Genomic DNA, 16,594 nt, shown 5'->3' on the forward strand with positions numbered 1-16,594 from the left:
TATAAAATATTTATCCTTTGAAATGCTACTCCCCTTTACATTCCTCATGTTGCTTTCTTAAATTTTCCTATTTTCAACTCCTACTCTCCCTTTATAGAATTGATAATTTGTTTATGACTTTAATTCAAATTAAATTTTCTTTTTCAGTAATCCATTGAAAGTGAAAAATATCTCACTGATTTATTATTCAAGTATTTGATATGTTTATTTTTTTTTTTTTATAGTATTGGGGCCTATTAACGCAAAATCAAACCTTAGAATAAATTTGCACCCGGAATCGGATGGTACCAACTTCGCTATCCCAAAATTTTCACTGAGCTTTGATTTAGAAGGCTTGCTTATTTGTGAGTTCTATACTTTACATATTTGTACATGGTAGCCTTCATTACTGAGCTTCTGCCAATGAAATAAATTGTTAATGATTCAGGTATGACCAAGGAACAGTATCAAGACTTGATGATGTTCTTAGAAACATTGAGCTTAATGCAAACTGCAAGCATTTATAGAAAATATAGACCAAGTGTTCTAACATATAAGGGCAATGAAAAACTCTGGTAAGTCGTATTTCATATATTATTTTGGGTCTATTAACTTAGTATTTTCATTTTCGATTAATAAGTAATTTGAAAATTATATTAACAACTTATTACCCGCTTATGGAAAACCAAAAGGTTGGTAATGTGTTTAGGGGTGTTACATAACCTACTCATTAGTAGGTATGTAACACCACATTTTCAAGTTTAATGGCTCAGATTATTCATTGAGATCTCGTGATTCTTTTGTAACAATTAGACCTTAAAATACAGAAATTAATCTCTTATATCTGCCTGTCTGTTCCTTTAGGCTTATTGACCACCACCCGAACCATCTTCCTGGAATCTACTTCATATGGTCAACTATCTTCTTCCAACTGATTTTTAAGTTTGATGTCCCAAGTTGAAATCAATTTTTTTTTTCTTTTCTAAAAACCAACTATGTAAATAACCCTGTCTTGGTACTCCTATTTCTTCTGTGAGATTGGGTGTTATTACATATCACCTTAAAGATCTTAGTGGATTTTTAGTGATATTGTCTAAAAAAAAAATAAGGAAACATGGTATATTAGTTGGATGCCTTTCACAACTGAATGAAACTAAAGCCCTCTTAAAACAGTGATACACTTTCTTATGTTAACATGTACAGATGCAAGAGCTTTCCATATGGTGGCATTCAATAGGACTGAATATACTTGCAAAGAGCCGTAGAGTAGAGTTTAGTGGAAGGCACCCAACCACCACAAAGTTTCATTATTTTTTATATTAATAAAACTAATAATTCACTAATATGTTTAATACGCAATAACATCCCCTCTCTTAGAAGAAATAGTAGTCAAATATAGGTTCATTTTCGTAGTCCAATTTTCTTTTCATCATCATTATCAATCCTCTGGAACTGTATGTGAGGAAGAAGCTTATAGAGTCCTCTCCAGCTCTGCCAGTCTTCTGCAAGGTGCCTTCTGTCATTCCATTGAAGTCCTCTTCTCTGGAAGTCGCTTTTTACCTCATCTTCCCATTTCCTTCTAGACCGTCTTCTTCCTCTCTTGCCCTCTACTTTGGTTCGGTAGGCCTCCCTTAGATCGATTCACAGACCATGTCCCAGCCATCTCAGTCGAATCTCTTCAATCACATCATTAGCCGGCTTAATATTGAGGTTTGACCTGATGGTGGTGTTGCGTACTCTGTCTCTTCTTGTTTTCCCCTCAATCTTTTATAGGAATCTCATTTCTGACACTTGTATCCTTGATTGATGCTTCTTCATCAGTGTCCATGATTCTGAAGAATATGTCAAAATTGGAAGAAATGTCGATCTGAAAACGACCACTTTTTTTTTCTTTTCTACCTCTCGCCTGTTTAGAAAACCTCTCTTAACTGCTTCAAACATCCTGCTTGCAGCAGTGATTTGCTCAGCCATCTCTGAATCAATATATCCATTTTCATTAAGTTATTTGAAGTTTTCTACTTGTTCCAGGATTTTTTCTTCAACTCTAATGACGCGCATATTTTTCCTAGGCTTCTTCTCAACCCTCATTACTTTTGTTTTTCCATGGTTGCTAACCTTATTAATCTTTCTCAGTTCTTTTTTTAATATATTAATATTGAACTGCAGATTCTTGTCAGTGTCCGAGAAAATAACTACGTCATCGGTGAATGCCAGTAATTAGAGGCTCACTGGTCTTAGGTTGGCATATCCCAGGTGGAATTTCCGCGATTTTCTTTTAATTAAATTATTTTTATTTATTTTGTTATTTTTTTAATATGATCACATTTGCTGTCCACTGGCTAAATAACTGCTGTTAGTTGTTATCTATGGTAATAGTTATTTTTTGTTTTATTTAATTATCAATTTTAATCTTTTTTCCACTTAGTTGAACTTTTACTGAGGTTAGGTTCACAATCATTATGTAATCAAGAACTGTTGTGACATTACTTGCACAATAGATACTTTTCATGTGCAAATAGGCCGTTAGTAATTTTATTTGTATTTTTATATGTATGTAATTTTTATATGTATTTTTGTTTTAAATATTATTATAATCTATATAATTAATCAAATTCTTAAGACTGGTATTTATCTATTAAACAATTAAAATAAAATGGTATCCTTATTAAGTCTCAACATTTTTTATTACATCAATAGTTCAACGTTTCAGCCAATTCGGCCATCCTCAAGGGCAATCTTAAATATAGATTTACACCTCACATCAAAATTTTATCAATCAAATGTTTTACAGGCTATTTTGCCTAGGTCATCAAATTCAAGTCAAAATCACCCTTATCAACCTCAACTAATTTTCAATTTTCAAAACTTTAATTTTAGATTAAAACTACACTATCCACTATTTTTTAAATTTTGGTTATGCAGTTTGTTTATAAAATAGTGGATAGTGTTGTTTTAATCTAAAATTAAAGTTTTAAAAATTAATGAAGGTTAAAAAAAAAAAAATGGGTGATTTTGACTTAAATTTGATGACCTGAACAAAATAGCCTGTTCATTTTTTTTTTTTTTAATTTTTGATGTGAAGTGTGAATTTATATTTAAGATTGTCCTTGAGGATTACCGAACTGGCCGAAACGTTGGACTATTGATATACAGATTTTTGAGACTTGATAAGGATACCGTTTTATTTATTTAATTATGATAATCTTCAGTTTTAGTTAGTGTTCTTGTTGTAATGGGTAGTATTCATCATATCATAATAGCCATTAGTTTGGCAAGCTAGGTCTATATTTATGAAATGCAGTCTACAATTCTTTTTTTAATAATTTTTAGGTGGAATTTTGCTTACACATGCATAGTAGAAGATATTAAAAGAAAAAAGAAAGATTGGGACTGGAATCACATAAAAATGCATCGCTATATGTTCCAAGAATATGTAAAAGCTTATGTTAATAAATTAATGACTCACAGCAAGGAAGCTGAAGCCACTTGCAAACAGCTCGAAGAGAATCTTGATGTTTTGAATATCGTCTTAGCAAGGCAAATGGCCACGCGAGAGGTAACAAATCTTAAAACCATCTTATAAATATATATTATTGTAAAATTACTATCGATTGTTAGGATTTTAAAGTTCTTTAAATGGAACAAATTTGCATATGAACCATTGTGTGGATGGATTATTTGGCTTGGTTGGTACAAGTTGGCCTGAATTTGTGGCCAACTGGTTGAGTGTCGGTTTTTGGGCACTTGTGCTGCATCCTTACATTTTTGTTCAGTTCGCATTTTTTTAGAACTTCCAATAGATAAATTTTTGTGCTCTCTGTGTTTTCATTAATTAAAGAATTTCTCCAACCTTCAGATTCAATAATCAACTCTGGTTTAAGATGGTATATTTTAAAATTCTATCAATTTTACATGTTGCATTGTTTTAAATTTTTTTAATTAACTTAAGCAGTTTATTTTTTATTTAAGATGTGACAAATATATATTTATAAATACATTATATGTCTAGGTTATTAAATTAACAAGTTTCTGATAAAAAGTATGGAATTTATAAGTTATGTATTACTATTTCTATGAATTTTGATCATCTACAACCTACTTTTGATAGTTGATATTGATATTTATATTTATTATGTTGATATTTATGTTTCCTTTAATTTAGCCTTTCTTAATTTATTTCCTTTTTATAATGAAAATCGAATGTTATAGCTAACAAAAGTCAAAAGAACTTACAAGCATGTGGATACCGATATTTGTTGCCTCCTATCCTAACATACGCCTCCCAGACATGGACCCTATCCACACAGGATAGAAATAATCTGCTGGTCTTCGAGAGGAAGATCCTTTGAAGAATCTATGGGACCGTAAGGAATGAGGAAGGCTGGAGAATTGAGCTGCTCAAGGATATAGATATTATGACTTTTGTTAGGCTGGGACGCCTTGGGTGGACAGGACATGTTGCATGGATAAGTCCCGACAAAATGTCTAAAAGAGTCATGGAAGAAGAAATCCATTGTCTAAGAGTCGGATGGCCTAAGCTCTGGTGAATGGATGGTGTGGTACAAGACCTGCTTAGAGTCCGAAATTAGAAGGAAGCAGCCCGAAACCAAGCCAAATGGCGGAGGTTCATAGAGGAGGCCAGGACCCATCATAGGGTTGTAGCGTCTACTGATAGATACATCGATAGTAAAATATTTGGACAGAAAAAGGATAAGTTAGCTAGACAATTTAGAAGACTACACAATGCTGGGAATAAGAAGGGAATGTTAGGTTGTAGGGCTTAGTAATGAACGGATCCCTATAAAGTTAATAAATTCTGAACCTATGGGTAAACGTCCGAGAGCTAGAATGAAGCATAGCAAGAGCATTGGTCGACTGATCTTGTAGATTTGGGTTTAGACAAACATCACTGTACAGATGTATGAAGACAGCAATGGTATGAGCATCAAAACTTCTGGTTCGCTGAGCCTTTTATTAATTGCATATAATTTTCTTTAGGACTAATTATTGGAGGTGTTGACTGTCCTCTTTTCTCTCTAAGGACAACATTAACCAGAGGGACTATACTTGCATGAACAAATTTGTTTATTTAATGGTTGAGTTTATTTATTTATTTTTTTAACACAAATTACCACAGTCCTTTTCCTGATGTAAGATACTATAGTTGCATTCATATTTAAACTAGTACATTACACATTTTTTATAAGTGTTCAAAGATGACGAGTAAATAGAAGACCACGGCATAACTCATTAGCTTTCCAAGATATAGTGCTAACTATGAAATAACTCTTACAACACTAGCATGAAACTATCTTGTAGTTGATAGTTAACTTTAGTTATCATTATCACATTTGTTTTTAGATGTTAATTTATTCATCATTATATTTTTTTATGATTAACTACTATTGTTTTAAATTTTATTTCAGGTTGCTCAAAAATCTGTTTCTCCTATGATAGAACAAAAGAAGGGGCCAGGTTTTTTCTCTCGGTTCTTTTATGGTAGTTCTTATGGAGAGGAAAAGTCTCAGGAAACAGGTGATTCACTAACTGGTAAATTCTTTAACGATTATTTTAAATTATATAAGTTATTATTTATAATGTTTTGTTATGGGGATCATTTTAATGTCATCTGCAAATGATAATCAATCACCTTTGCAGATGACATTATCGATATAACTGGTTGTTCTTTTGATTGCTTTTTTGTATCATTCCTAGCTTTCGGAAGTTGCAGCAAAATGTTCATGTTTAGTCATAAATGGAGTCTGATCTATCTGTATGGCTTCTGAAGAAATACCTAGTAAAGTAGGGGTGAAAGTTACATGCCTTTTGGAAGTATCCAAATTTACCTACTTGGAATCATTGGTAAATGATCGTACCCTTTAAGGCTAAACCCTTCTATTCCTTATAGGATAGTGGTAGGAATTAAAAGCTGAGTAATGGCTGCCAATAAGTGTTACTTTGAAAACATACATTTTATTTTTTTATTATTTCTCTTGCGGTCATTGCTGTTGTCAAGAACAACAAAAATATGGTTATGGAAAACATTGTTAAGACCAGTAGTGACATATTCTGTGGAAACTTGGACCCTTTGCATCTCCACAGTAAATGCTTTGAAAATCTTTGAGAGGAAAATTCTCCGTAAAATCCCTGTGTTGAAAGAGGGTGAATAGAGAATCTGGAAGAACAGTGAACTATATGAGCTACATGGTCTTGTGACATTGTCCGCTTCATATGAGCAAGGAGAATTGTATGGTTGGGTCACAGAGCACAGATGGATGAATCAAGAATGCAAAAAGGAATTCTGCTTGGAAAAATGTATGGTGCCACAAGGAGAGGGCGACCTCGGAGACGCATGGCTGCTATCATGAAGAAAAGAGGAAGGGCTATAGCCCTGCAGTGGATACCAGGCCATGTTGGCATAGATGGTAATGAGCAAGCTGACAAGTTGGCTAAACTTGGTTGTGCAGAGAACCAGCCTGTTCTACCACTTTCCTACAGAACAGTGAAATCACTTATAAGCGCTTATTATAAGGACAGTACAAGTGCTAGACACAAAGTTCAAGCGGAAGGAAAGAAGTGGGAGAGCCTACTGGATAAGGAAAAAAGAATCCCCGGCAATCTTAGCAGAGCTGAGAGAGTGGCCTGTTTTCGGCTAGTGACAGGACATGATCTGCTCCAAAAACACCTCCATCGAATTGGCATCGTAGATTCCCTGAAATGTCCTCTATGCAACATGGGGGAATGGATGGGGACCATCTTTTGGCGTGTGTTGGTCTGGAGGATGTTGAGCGAGATACGGACGAACTAAGAGGACGAATAAAATTGTATTGGGCTGCGAGAGGGAAAATGGCGTAATAGCCCACTTCCTGTGGCGTAAGGAAAAAAAAACAAAATAACATTTATTATATATAATATAAATTATGAATACATTGATAATTGGTATTTCATTGGTTGAATCTTCTTAATCCTTTATGATAAAGGATGCTGTTTTACGTTAGTTCAGTAATATCCTCAGAATTTTACCCCTGATCTCTATTAGAGGTAATATGTAAAATGACCTATGCAATACTAAAGCTTTTTCATTAAAAATCCTGCTTAGAACAGTGGAAACAATGTGTTTAAATATGTAACTTCTTAAAAAAAAAAGTGGCTTGCTTCAATAGTGCTTAGTTTAAAACATGAAGTAAAGGCGGAGATGGGCAACTTTGGAACTAATAGCTAAAATTTTGATGGATACAATATTTATTTATCAATGATTCATTCATGAATAAGAGTCATATCCATGGCAATTTCAGCTTTTAGTTTCATCTATAGCCAATTTTTGCCCATCTCTGAGTAAAGAACAAAAATAGGCAAAACTTATTTTTTATTATTATAAGTTATAATTAAAAATTTTGCTTAATTTTGTTCCTTACTTCACTGACCTCACTCCTGGTCATCTTCTTTTTATTTAAAGATACACAATCAATTAACTTTTAATATAATATATCGAATTTTTAGACATTAAATTTTAATTGTGTTTTTTATACAAATAAATGATTTTTTTTATCTCCTAAATAATGTTTTAACTCTGCAACTCTAATGTCCTTTTATCTAAAACTTTAATCTGTTTATATTATTTCTTAAGGACTTGTGTATTTCCATGGCTCGTTCAACTTGCTGTTTCAGTTTCTATATCAAAAATGCAAGATGTCTTAACACCAGAAGAAAGAGATGATATGTATAAGGCCATAGGATACACAGAAGGCGAAACACCGACCGATTATCCAGAAGTTTTCGTCGAATTCGACTTATCCGCAATAATCCACAAAATTGAAATCAAATTAATCGATGAGAATGGAGTTCCCTTGATGACAATTAAGCTGACGGAAGGAATAACTACAGTTCAGCAGAGGCCTGCTAGCAAATCTTTGTCGTATGTTATTCCTTTTTCATAGTGTATAAGGATTTGAGTTTCAAATTCGAGATTATCCTTGATAATACTCATATTGGCCAAAAGGATCTACTTTATTATAACCAGTCTCAACCAAGAAATTAACATATATATAAAAATAAATTATATGAATAAATAATTGACCATATTATTTCAAATTATAAGAAGATGGTCAGGGGTACCGTCAAAAGAAACTAAAATAGTTAACAACTATTTATTTTCTGATGTTTCATCCCCCTTTATAGAGCTTTATCAGGACTAAAAGGATACAAAAACAACTAAGAACATTTGGACATAGTAGGATAACAAGATAAAAAAATGATAAATTAAGGCAGGGTTAAAATTATGTAAAAATGAGTGTAAACAAAATTATATAAAAATAAAAGAGAATAAGAAATAAAATAGTATTAATATAAAATAAACAATGATAAGAATATAAAAAATTTCGCAAACTTTTATATTCTTATCATTGTCTATTTTATTTCTTCTTTTCTTTCATTTGTATATAATTTTCTTTTTACTTATTTTTACATAATTTTAACTCTACCTTAATTTTTTTTTTTATCTTATTATTCTACTTTATAAAAATATTTTGTATTTTTTTAACCCTAATAAAGCTCAGCAAAGTGGGGCAAAACGTTCACAAAGAAATAGTTGTTATCTATTTTTTTTCTTTTGACCGCACTCCTGAACATCTTCATAATTTATAAAAATAAATGTATTGACCTTTCGTATTTAATATTTAAAAAAAAAAATCTTATCAAACCAGAAATTTATGTTTCTTAATATTTGTTAGTTGTATGAAAACCGATTGGTTAGTCTTCAGGACACCTTGTTAGCATACTACATTATTATTTGCAAATTAAGGCTTAATTAAAAAAACAAAAACAATTATTTTTATTATTTTTTTTATATTGTTGAGGAGAAAAAACTTCCAAAATGAATATAACCTATTCTATATTTTTCAATGTACAACATTTCGGAATAATTGTCCCATACTAGTGCACCTTTACAATCCTAAAATTAAATTATTATTATCAACAATTTTAATCTATGTTATATATGTATATTTAAAATTCTTGTAATCATATTTACCACATGTAATTATTTTTATCTTATTTAATTATTTTATTTTTTATATAATACAATATTATACCTAAGCTATAATTATTTAACCACTTTTATTTTTTTTTTTAGGGTAAATGTTTCAATCGAGAAATTCCTGATTAGAGGTCTTGACCAAAATGGTACGATCCCTGTATTGCTTTCCACCAAAACAGCTGTTTCAAAAGAACAACCCCTATTGAAGGTAAGGCATGTTACAGTGGGCCCTCAACATAACACGGAATCGGATCGAAATTAAATCTTAGAGATTTATTGTATATATACGAAAAGTTGAGAGGGGTTAAGAAGAAAATTTTAGGCAAGTTTCATCAAAATTATTTGTACAGTTTTGGCATCAAAGTCTATTGGAAAAACAGTTATTGTGCATGGGATGCCATGCCCTATTCGGTACACAAGCATAGTAGGCCAAACCCTACAAAACATGAAAATATGCTATAAAGTCAGTCCTGTCAACTGATTAAGAGATCATTTTTATGCACCATTTCCATTTAATTGTTGTTTTAAGCCTTTGGTATTGTGATCACAAAACACTTAATACTTTTCTTTTATCACCATACATGGTGATATAGGCATATGAAATCTTTAATTGACCTCCATTTTGGAACAAAAAGGCAGATGATAAAGAGGCATTCTGAGGATCATCTTAGGAGTGATATGTTGGTAACAAATTAAAAAAATAAAATCAGTCCAGTCATTTTGGAAAAAAAAGGGGGAGGAATAGATAGATTCTATGTACAGTGTAAAGGCGGATCCACATGTTGGCCGCTCACCACAAATCAGAGGCTTGTACAAATGCTCGGTAAACAAAGAGAGGACCATCCACATATCAGTGTTATTCAGAGAGGCAAGCATGGCGGATGTACAAATGGTTTCAGCCATTGCTCTGGGATTATATTATTTTTATTACAAAAAAAAGAAAATTAAAGGAAATTAAATATAAATAAATAAGATTAAATATAAAATTTATTATAAAAAGTACCAACAAACACCTTTAACCTCCTAACAGCTCTCAGTTGCAACTAGACAAAGAACAATGGTGGAGATGCTACACGAGCATCCTCACAAACCCCTTTGATCTGTGTCCAAAAAACCGACTCTCGATGGATCGGCAACAAGCTTAGGCCAACTCATACAAGCCACCCATCTACATGCTCGCTCAAGTCTGAGTTCGCCATGGCTTGGCCAACATGTAGAGGCCCCTTAACCTGTACTACAGGGTTCTCAAGTGACCTAGAATTCTTTATCAGTTAAAGAGGCTTTTTGTTTACCTGTTTTTTTCAAATAGGCAGGTTTAAAATTACAGTTATTCTACTTATAGATAGTTCCATTAAGAGAGCTTGAAATGTTTTTAACGTTTTTCATTAATAGACGTGGAAATGCATATTCGAAGGCTGATATATTGATTTGTAATTGAGTACTACTAGCTTGGTTAGTGATTTTTGTGGCCTACATATGGTCCAATAATTGATTATATGAACATATGGTTTTTATTATGTTTAAAACAAAACAACTACTCTCGGCTGTTAGTATATATATGGCAAATGAACAGATGACATCTTAGCGTCTCATTGTGTGCACATACATCATCTCAAGTGTCTCCTCACTACGTACTCATAGCCTGCATTCTGGTCATCTCTGTTGTCTTAATCATTTAGGCCACGACGGGCAGACTACATCTGCTCATCCTCCAAGAGGACAAGCCGGGCAGACGTGCCCCGTTTCTAAATCTACCTTTATGAGGACATAACCTATCCACTGTAGGGGCCCCATCAATCACCCACGGTGACATAAAGACATTTTTTTTTTCTCTTATCCTGAATTATCTTTGTTTTGAATAATTATATATTGGGTTGAAAAATAAGTTTGTGGCGTTTTTCAATCTTTCAATTTAATCCTCTTAGTGTTTATATATTTTAAAAAAGGATTAGCTAAGGTGCTTTTATGCATCAGTTTCAATCGAGATTTCTTATCTTTAAGTGGTATTTTGCTTGCTCAAAATGGAAGAGAAAAAAAATTCATTTTCATTTAATGATTTTTTATTTCCAAAAAGGAAAATCCGCTGAGACATTTTTTAAATTCAGGATATCACTGATCGTATTCATTTCAGTTTCACTTTTCCATCCTGAATTATATCATTGTTTTTAATACTTATATATTGGGTTGTAAAATAAGTTTGTAGCGTTTTTCAATGTTTCAATTTAATCCTCTCTATATTTATAAAATCATGTTTACTTGGTCAGTAATGTTTATATATTCTAAAAAAGGATTAGTTAAGGTGCTTTTATGCATTATAAGTATTGGGTTATAAAATAAGCTCGTAGCATTTTTTACTGATGATTTCAATAAAAACCTTTTTATACAACAAATTCTTGTAATTATTTTTAATCAATTATATAAGACCCATTTTGATACGATCAGTACAGTATCCTGAACTTAAAAAATGTCTCAGCGGATTTTCCTTTTCGGAAATAAAAAATCATTAAATGATGAAAATGAATTATTTTCTCTTCCATTTTGAGCAAGCAAAATACCGCATAAAGATAAGGAATCTTGGTTGAAAATGATGCATAAAAGCTCCTTAACTAATCCTATTTTAGAATATATAAACATTATTGACCAAGTAAACATGATTTTATAAACACTAAGAGGATTTAATTGAAATATTGAAAAACGCTACGAACTTATTTTATAACCCAATAGAAACAAAAAAAATTACAATCTAATACTAACAAAAAAAAATTCTTCAGTAGAATACAAATTGGTATCCCGATCTGAATTGGAGGGTTTCTGTAATAAAATAGTTCAAATTGTAATAAATGTATGAATTGGAGTTCTGGATGAACATTTATTTACATAATAATAAAATCAGATATTAAAGAAAAATATAAGATTAAACTATGGTTTTCAACATTTTATTGAGGGCGATATCACAAGTTATTATTGGGAACAATACATGGTTTATGTACAGATACAAACTAAATTAAATAAACTCTGCTTTAGCAACCTTTACAATTATTCATGATAGATTCTCTTTGGCACTGTATTTTATATTAGGAATGAAAACTAACACTTCACTTGTCCCTGGCAATACTATTTCCCCTTTCATAAATATAAAACTCTCATAGTCTCTCCAACACTGGTACTTAACCTTCAGTGCCATATCTCTTCTTAACCTTCTCTGCTGCCTGCATCTGTCCTGATGAACCTTCTTCTTTGGTCACCAAACTAAGGGTCTCTTTGTCTGCCTTTCAGGTCCTTTGTCTCTCCACTCTTACTTCTGCAGCCTTCATGCTCTGCCACAGCTCACTTAATCTGTCATATATTGAGTGATCCACTACAAAATAAATTAAATTTATGCCTTTTTCGTTGGGACCTTAGCAAAATGGTCCATTAAGATAGGTTTCATTATAGAGGGGTATCTGTTAAGAGAAGTGGAACTGTATATAGTTGAATTATTTATATAAAAAAAAAGTCAGAGAACAAGGCCAGATTTAGACCAGTATTATAGGATAATAAGTTTTGCTGTAATGAGGATCAACTGTACTTTATTTTACTATTATAATTTTTTTTTTTTTTGTAGGTTTTATTTGAAACTAATCCGTTAGATAACAAAAGCATCGATCAAAAAATCCATGTTTTCGCTGAACCTCTCCTTGTAGTATATGATGCATTGACAATAAACCATCTTATAAAGCTGTTTACTATTAAGGAAAACACTGTTACTTCTAAGTAAGTTTTTTTTTTCTTTTATGACTAGATATTATCATATGTTATTCTAAAAAGATACAGAAGTTTTTAGAACTGTTTTTTTTATAGAATTCAAGCTGCAGCTCAAGCGAAATTGCAAGAATTTAAAGAAGTATCAGCTCTAGGTTTACAGAACATGTTAGAGCATCACTTAACTATGGAGATCCGTGTCATAATTCAACCATCTTCTGTTATTTTACCACAAGAAGGATTCTATGTTGAGTGAGTAACTCGTATTATGAATTTTGAAAAAATATATAATATAAAAATAGCAATTGCTGAATTGTCTTATAAACAAGTTTTCTGTCTTAATGCTTCTTAACTCCTTGGGTACAGTTGACAAATAAGACTTGCCATGCACTTGGTTTGCCTAAGTTTTGGATGACAAATTTAATTTCTCTTTCAAACTAGGACAAAACTTTAGTGCATGAGATATAAAAATTTCAGCATCTGGTATGACAAAGATTGTTTATTAGGAGTGTAAAGTGCCAGTCACATCTGCATTAAATTCTACCAAAAATGAGCTAATACAGATAATGCAAAATAAAATAAATGTCTTATGAATTTTAAATATTAAAATTATTTTTACAATTAAATTATTTTTTAAAACTTTTAAGCAAATTAAAATTTTTTATACATCATTTTGTTAATTTTCAAGCTTTGTCAGTTGGATTTTCTCATTTTTAATTTTTTTTTAATCATTTCAATTTTTTATCAAATATTCCTACATTTTTATTACATATTTAAGTTAAAATAATCGCTTGTTTTGGTTTTTTTCTCATTAAAATCCCATCTCTAATTATAAGCTAAAATACTTTTAACATTATCTATAAAGTAATGGGTATATGTCCATGTCCAGTAGTGGGGATAGGAATCTGTGGAAGATTTATTATAAATATTCTGTTGAGTTATCTACAATTATTTTTAATGAGATGTAGATTAATAAATGAAGAAGAAGGTTGGAGGGTGCAGTCAGCAGAAACAAAAAATACAAATAAACAAAAAACACAAATAAACAAAAAATTATTTATTCATGCTGATGTTTCTTGTCCATCTAAGGTTTTTTTCTCCTTCGCACTCTAGCAAAATTTCTTAAAATTTAAACAGTTTGGCCTGAATCTCTGCCTAAAACTGTATGTTCTTTCTCTCATATCTTATATTTCTCACTTTCTTAATTTCCTATTCCCCATATTTCTTCTTCTCCCTTGTTCCTTTTTTAAAATATTGTTTTTACATATGCTCTATTCTTAATTTAACTAATTTTTTGTACTCATCTATATAACTAAAAGATTTTATAAACGCTACTTACATATCTTATATATATCTTCTTGCCTATATAATATTATATTTCATCTCATATTGTTATCAACCAACTACTGGCTAATTCCATGGTTATTAATCTACTATTTTTTATTTTCTATTCATTGTTATGTATATTTCCAAATTTGTTAGTTTATAATTTCTTTTTGATTTTATGTTTCTCTTAATGATGGTTGTTATCTCTCTTTTTGTTTTATAGCCCTGATGAAGACCTGAAACTTAGGTTGAAACGTCAGCACAAATAAATAATTTGTTGTTCATTTTTTTTTCTTTTTTCTTTTTTTGCTGACCACACCCCCCGACCAGCTCCATTTACAATTATTTTTACTGAACTGTATTTATCCTCCAATTTATAATTACTTTTTTAAGTCTGTTTTATCTTATACATACACCTATTCTTTTTTTGCTATTATATTTTATTCCTCCACTACAAATTTAAATAGCGAGTTTATTTACTTTACAGAGGATGTCCTATGCTTGCTGTGACATTAGGTAATATACAGATTCAGACTCTTCCTAGAAAGGAATTTATTGCTAAGGAAAAAGCAAAGGATACGGATTTCACTGTTGAATACCTCATGGAATACAGCTATGACAATTTCGTCCTTCAATTGTCAGATTTACAAGTAATTGTTTTTTCTATATATTTCTTGAAATGTATTTAAAATAAAAACTTAATAAGTAAATGTGATTAATGTATAATGAAATGAAAGTTTTGTGAAGAAACTACCAATTAGTAACATTGCAAGAATATTTCTATATTAGAAGGTCTTATTTGTCCCATTTTCTTTTCAGGGGTCTTTGGGAATTAACAGGAATAGAAAAGGAAGCATAGTTAGAAACTAGTGGGTTTGGGTGATAATTGGGTTCATTTATGGAAGCATTGACATCTCTGGTTTAGGCTAGTTCAGCTACATATGGAATATTAAGGTTTTTATCAATAATTTTGTTTGTGACAAAGCTTTCTCCTTAGAGAATTTTATGCATTGAGAATTTTATGAAGGATTTTGGATTGATACAAGAGGAATTTTATGGTTTTAGTGGACTCAATATGTTCGGATAGGCCATATCATAGTCATGTAAATTAGTCTTTTGTAATTGGATTGGAAGTTTTCTCACATACTGAAAGGGTTATCTACAGGTTAATATTCTAATCTAACTTTGGTGAGGTTGAGGAATTAAGATTTCATTCCGTGGGACCGCCACATAATAAAAGTTAACTACACCCCCTCCCCTGGTTAACTGCACCCCATGCCTGGTTCGAACCCATGGTTGCTAAGTTAGACGCCTTAACTCCCTCTGCTACAGATCACCTCCTCTGGGTGTCAGAAATGGCAAAAAAAGAGTTCTTTCCCCAACTGTCTGGATTATTATTATTTCTTTTATAGATACTTATAGATGTAATATCATACTTGTTGTTTCTTGAGTTCTATTTGGTGCTTGTTTAAATACATACTCATATAAATTAACTATGCTTCAATGTAATCTAGATTTATTATTTTTATGACTATTATTTATTATTTTTCAGTCCTTGACACTTCTAAGTACAATAGTGAAATAGTTAATTGAAGCTAACAATTTTTAAATTTTATGTTTGTTTGCGTAGGTTGTATTCGCGACGCCAGTTGAAAAATGGAATGCTCCCTCTAATGATATGTATTTTCTACAACCGACATCTTTGACAATTAATTTAGGAAAATGTGTTATTACGGACGACGCCCGCCTTCCACAATTAAAAGTCAGTGGTCAGTTGTCAACTGTGAACTTTTCTATTGCAGGTATTGGTCATTTTACTTTATTTATTTTTTTTTAATGCTAATTATTAATGTAGTATTTGTATTGATTTTTTTTTTATTATGCAGCATAAATATGTACAACCTGTATTTAGTATTGTATTGCTTACCACAGATGTTGAATTAATCATAAGAACCAGTTTGTTCACCTCCACTATACCCTTAAACTTTCAATTCATTTTTAAGATTGTGTAGTTAACTGCCATCTGAAGGATTTTTTTTTTATATCTATTGTGTATTGGGATTGGCCTATTAATATTCAAACTATGGTAGGGTATAGAAAAATTTATCTTAAATAATTTTGAGCTTCGAGTTTTGATGTGCTAGACACAAAGTTCAAGCGGAAGGAAAGAAGTGGGAGAGCCTACTGGATAAGGAAAAAAGAATCCCCAGCAATCTTAGCAGAGCTGAGAGAGTGGCCTGTTTTCGGCTAGTAACAGGACATGATCTGCCCCAAAAACACCTCCATCGAATTGGCATCGTAGATTCCCCGAAATGTCCTCTATGCAACATAGGGGACATGGATGGGGACCATCTTTTGGCGTGTGTTGCTTGGAGGATGTTGAACGAGATGCGGACCAACTAAGAGGAAGAGTCAAATTGTATTGGGCTGCGAGAGGGAAAATGACGTAATAGCCCACTTCCTGTGGCGAAGGAAAAAAAAAAAAAAATCTTAAATGGTTATCAGAAAATATAC

General features: G+C 31.7%; 1 protein-coding gene across 1 annotated transcript in view; it reads left to right on the forward strand.

Moving 5' to 3' along the window:
* The window catches only part of Vps13 (vacuolar protein sorting 13C), a gene marked incomplete in the record, with an annotated part of 159,879 nt that overhangs the window by 16,075 nt on the left and 127,210 nt on the right, over positions 1–16,594 (forward strand). The window contains 10 exon segments of the mRNA XM_067051012.1: positions 225–344; positions 428–554; positions 3,310–3,535; positions 5,406–5,529; positions 7,648–7,894; positions 9,110–9,221; positions 12,618–12,766; positions 12,854–13,006; positions 14,568–14,730; positions 15,711–15,882. Of these exon segments, the coding sequence (XP_066907113.1) occupies positions 225–344; positions 428–554; positions 3,310–3,535; positions 5,406–5,529; positions 7,648–7,894; positions 9,110–9,221; positions 12,618–12,766; positions 12,854–13,006; positions 14,568–14,730; positions 15,711–15,882 (1,593 nt within the window).

The sequence above is a fragment of the Halyomorpha halys genome, unplaced genomic scaffold (genome assembly GCF_000696795.3).
Source record: "Halyomorpha halys isolate HHAL.00 unplaced genomic scaffold, Hhal_1.1 Scaffold570.1, whole genome shotgun sequence".
NCBI lineage: Eukaryota > Metazoa > Arthropoda > Insecta > Hemiptera > Pentatomidae > Halyomorpha > Halyomorpha halys.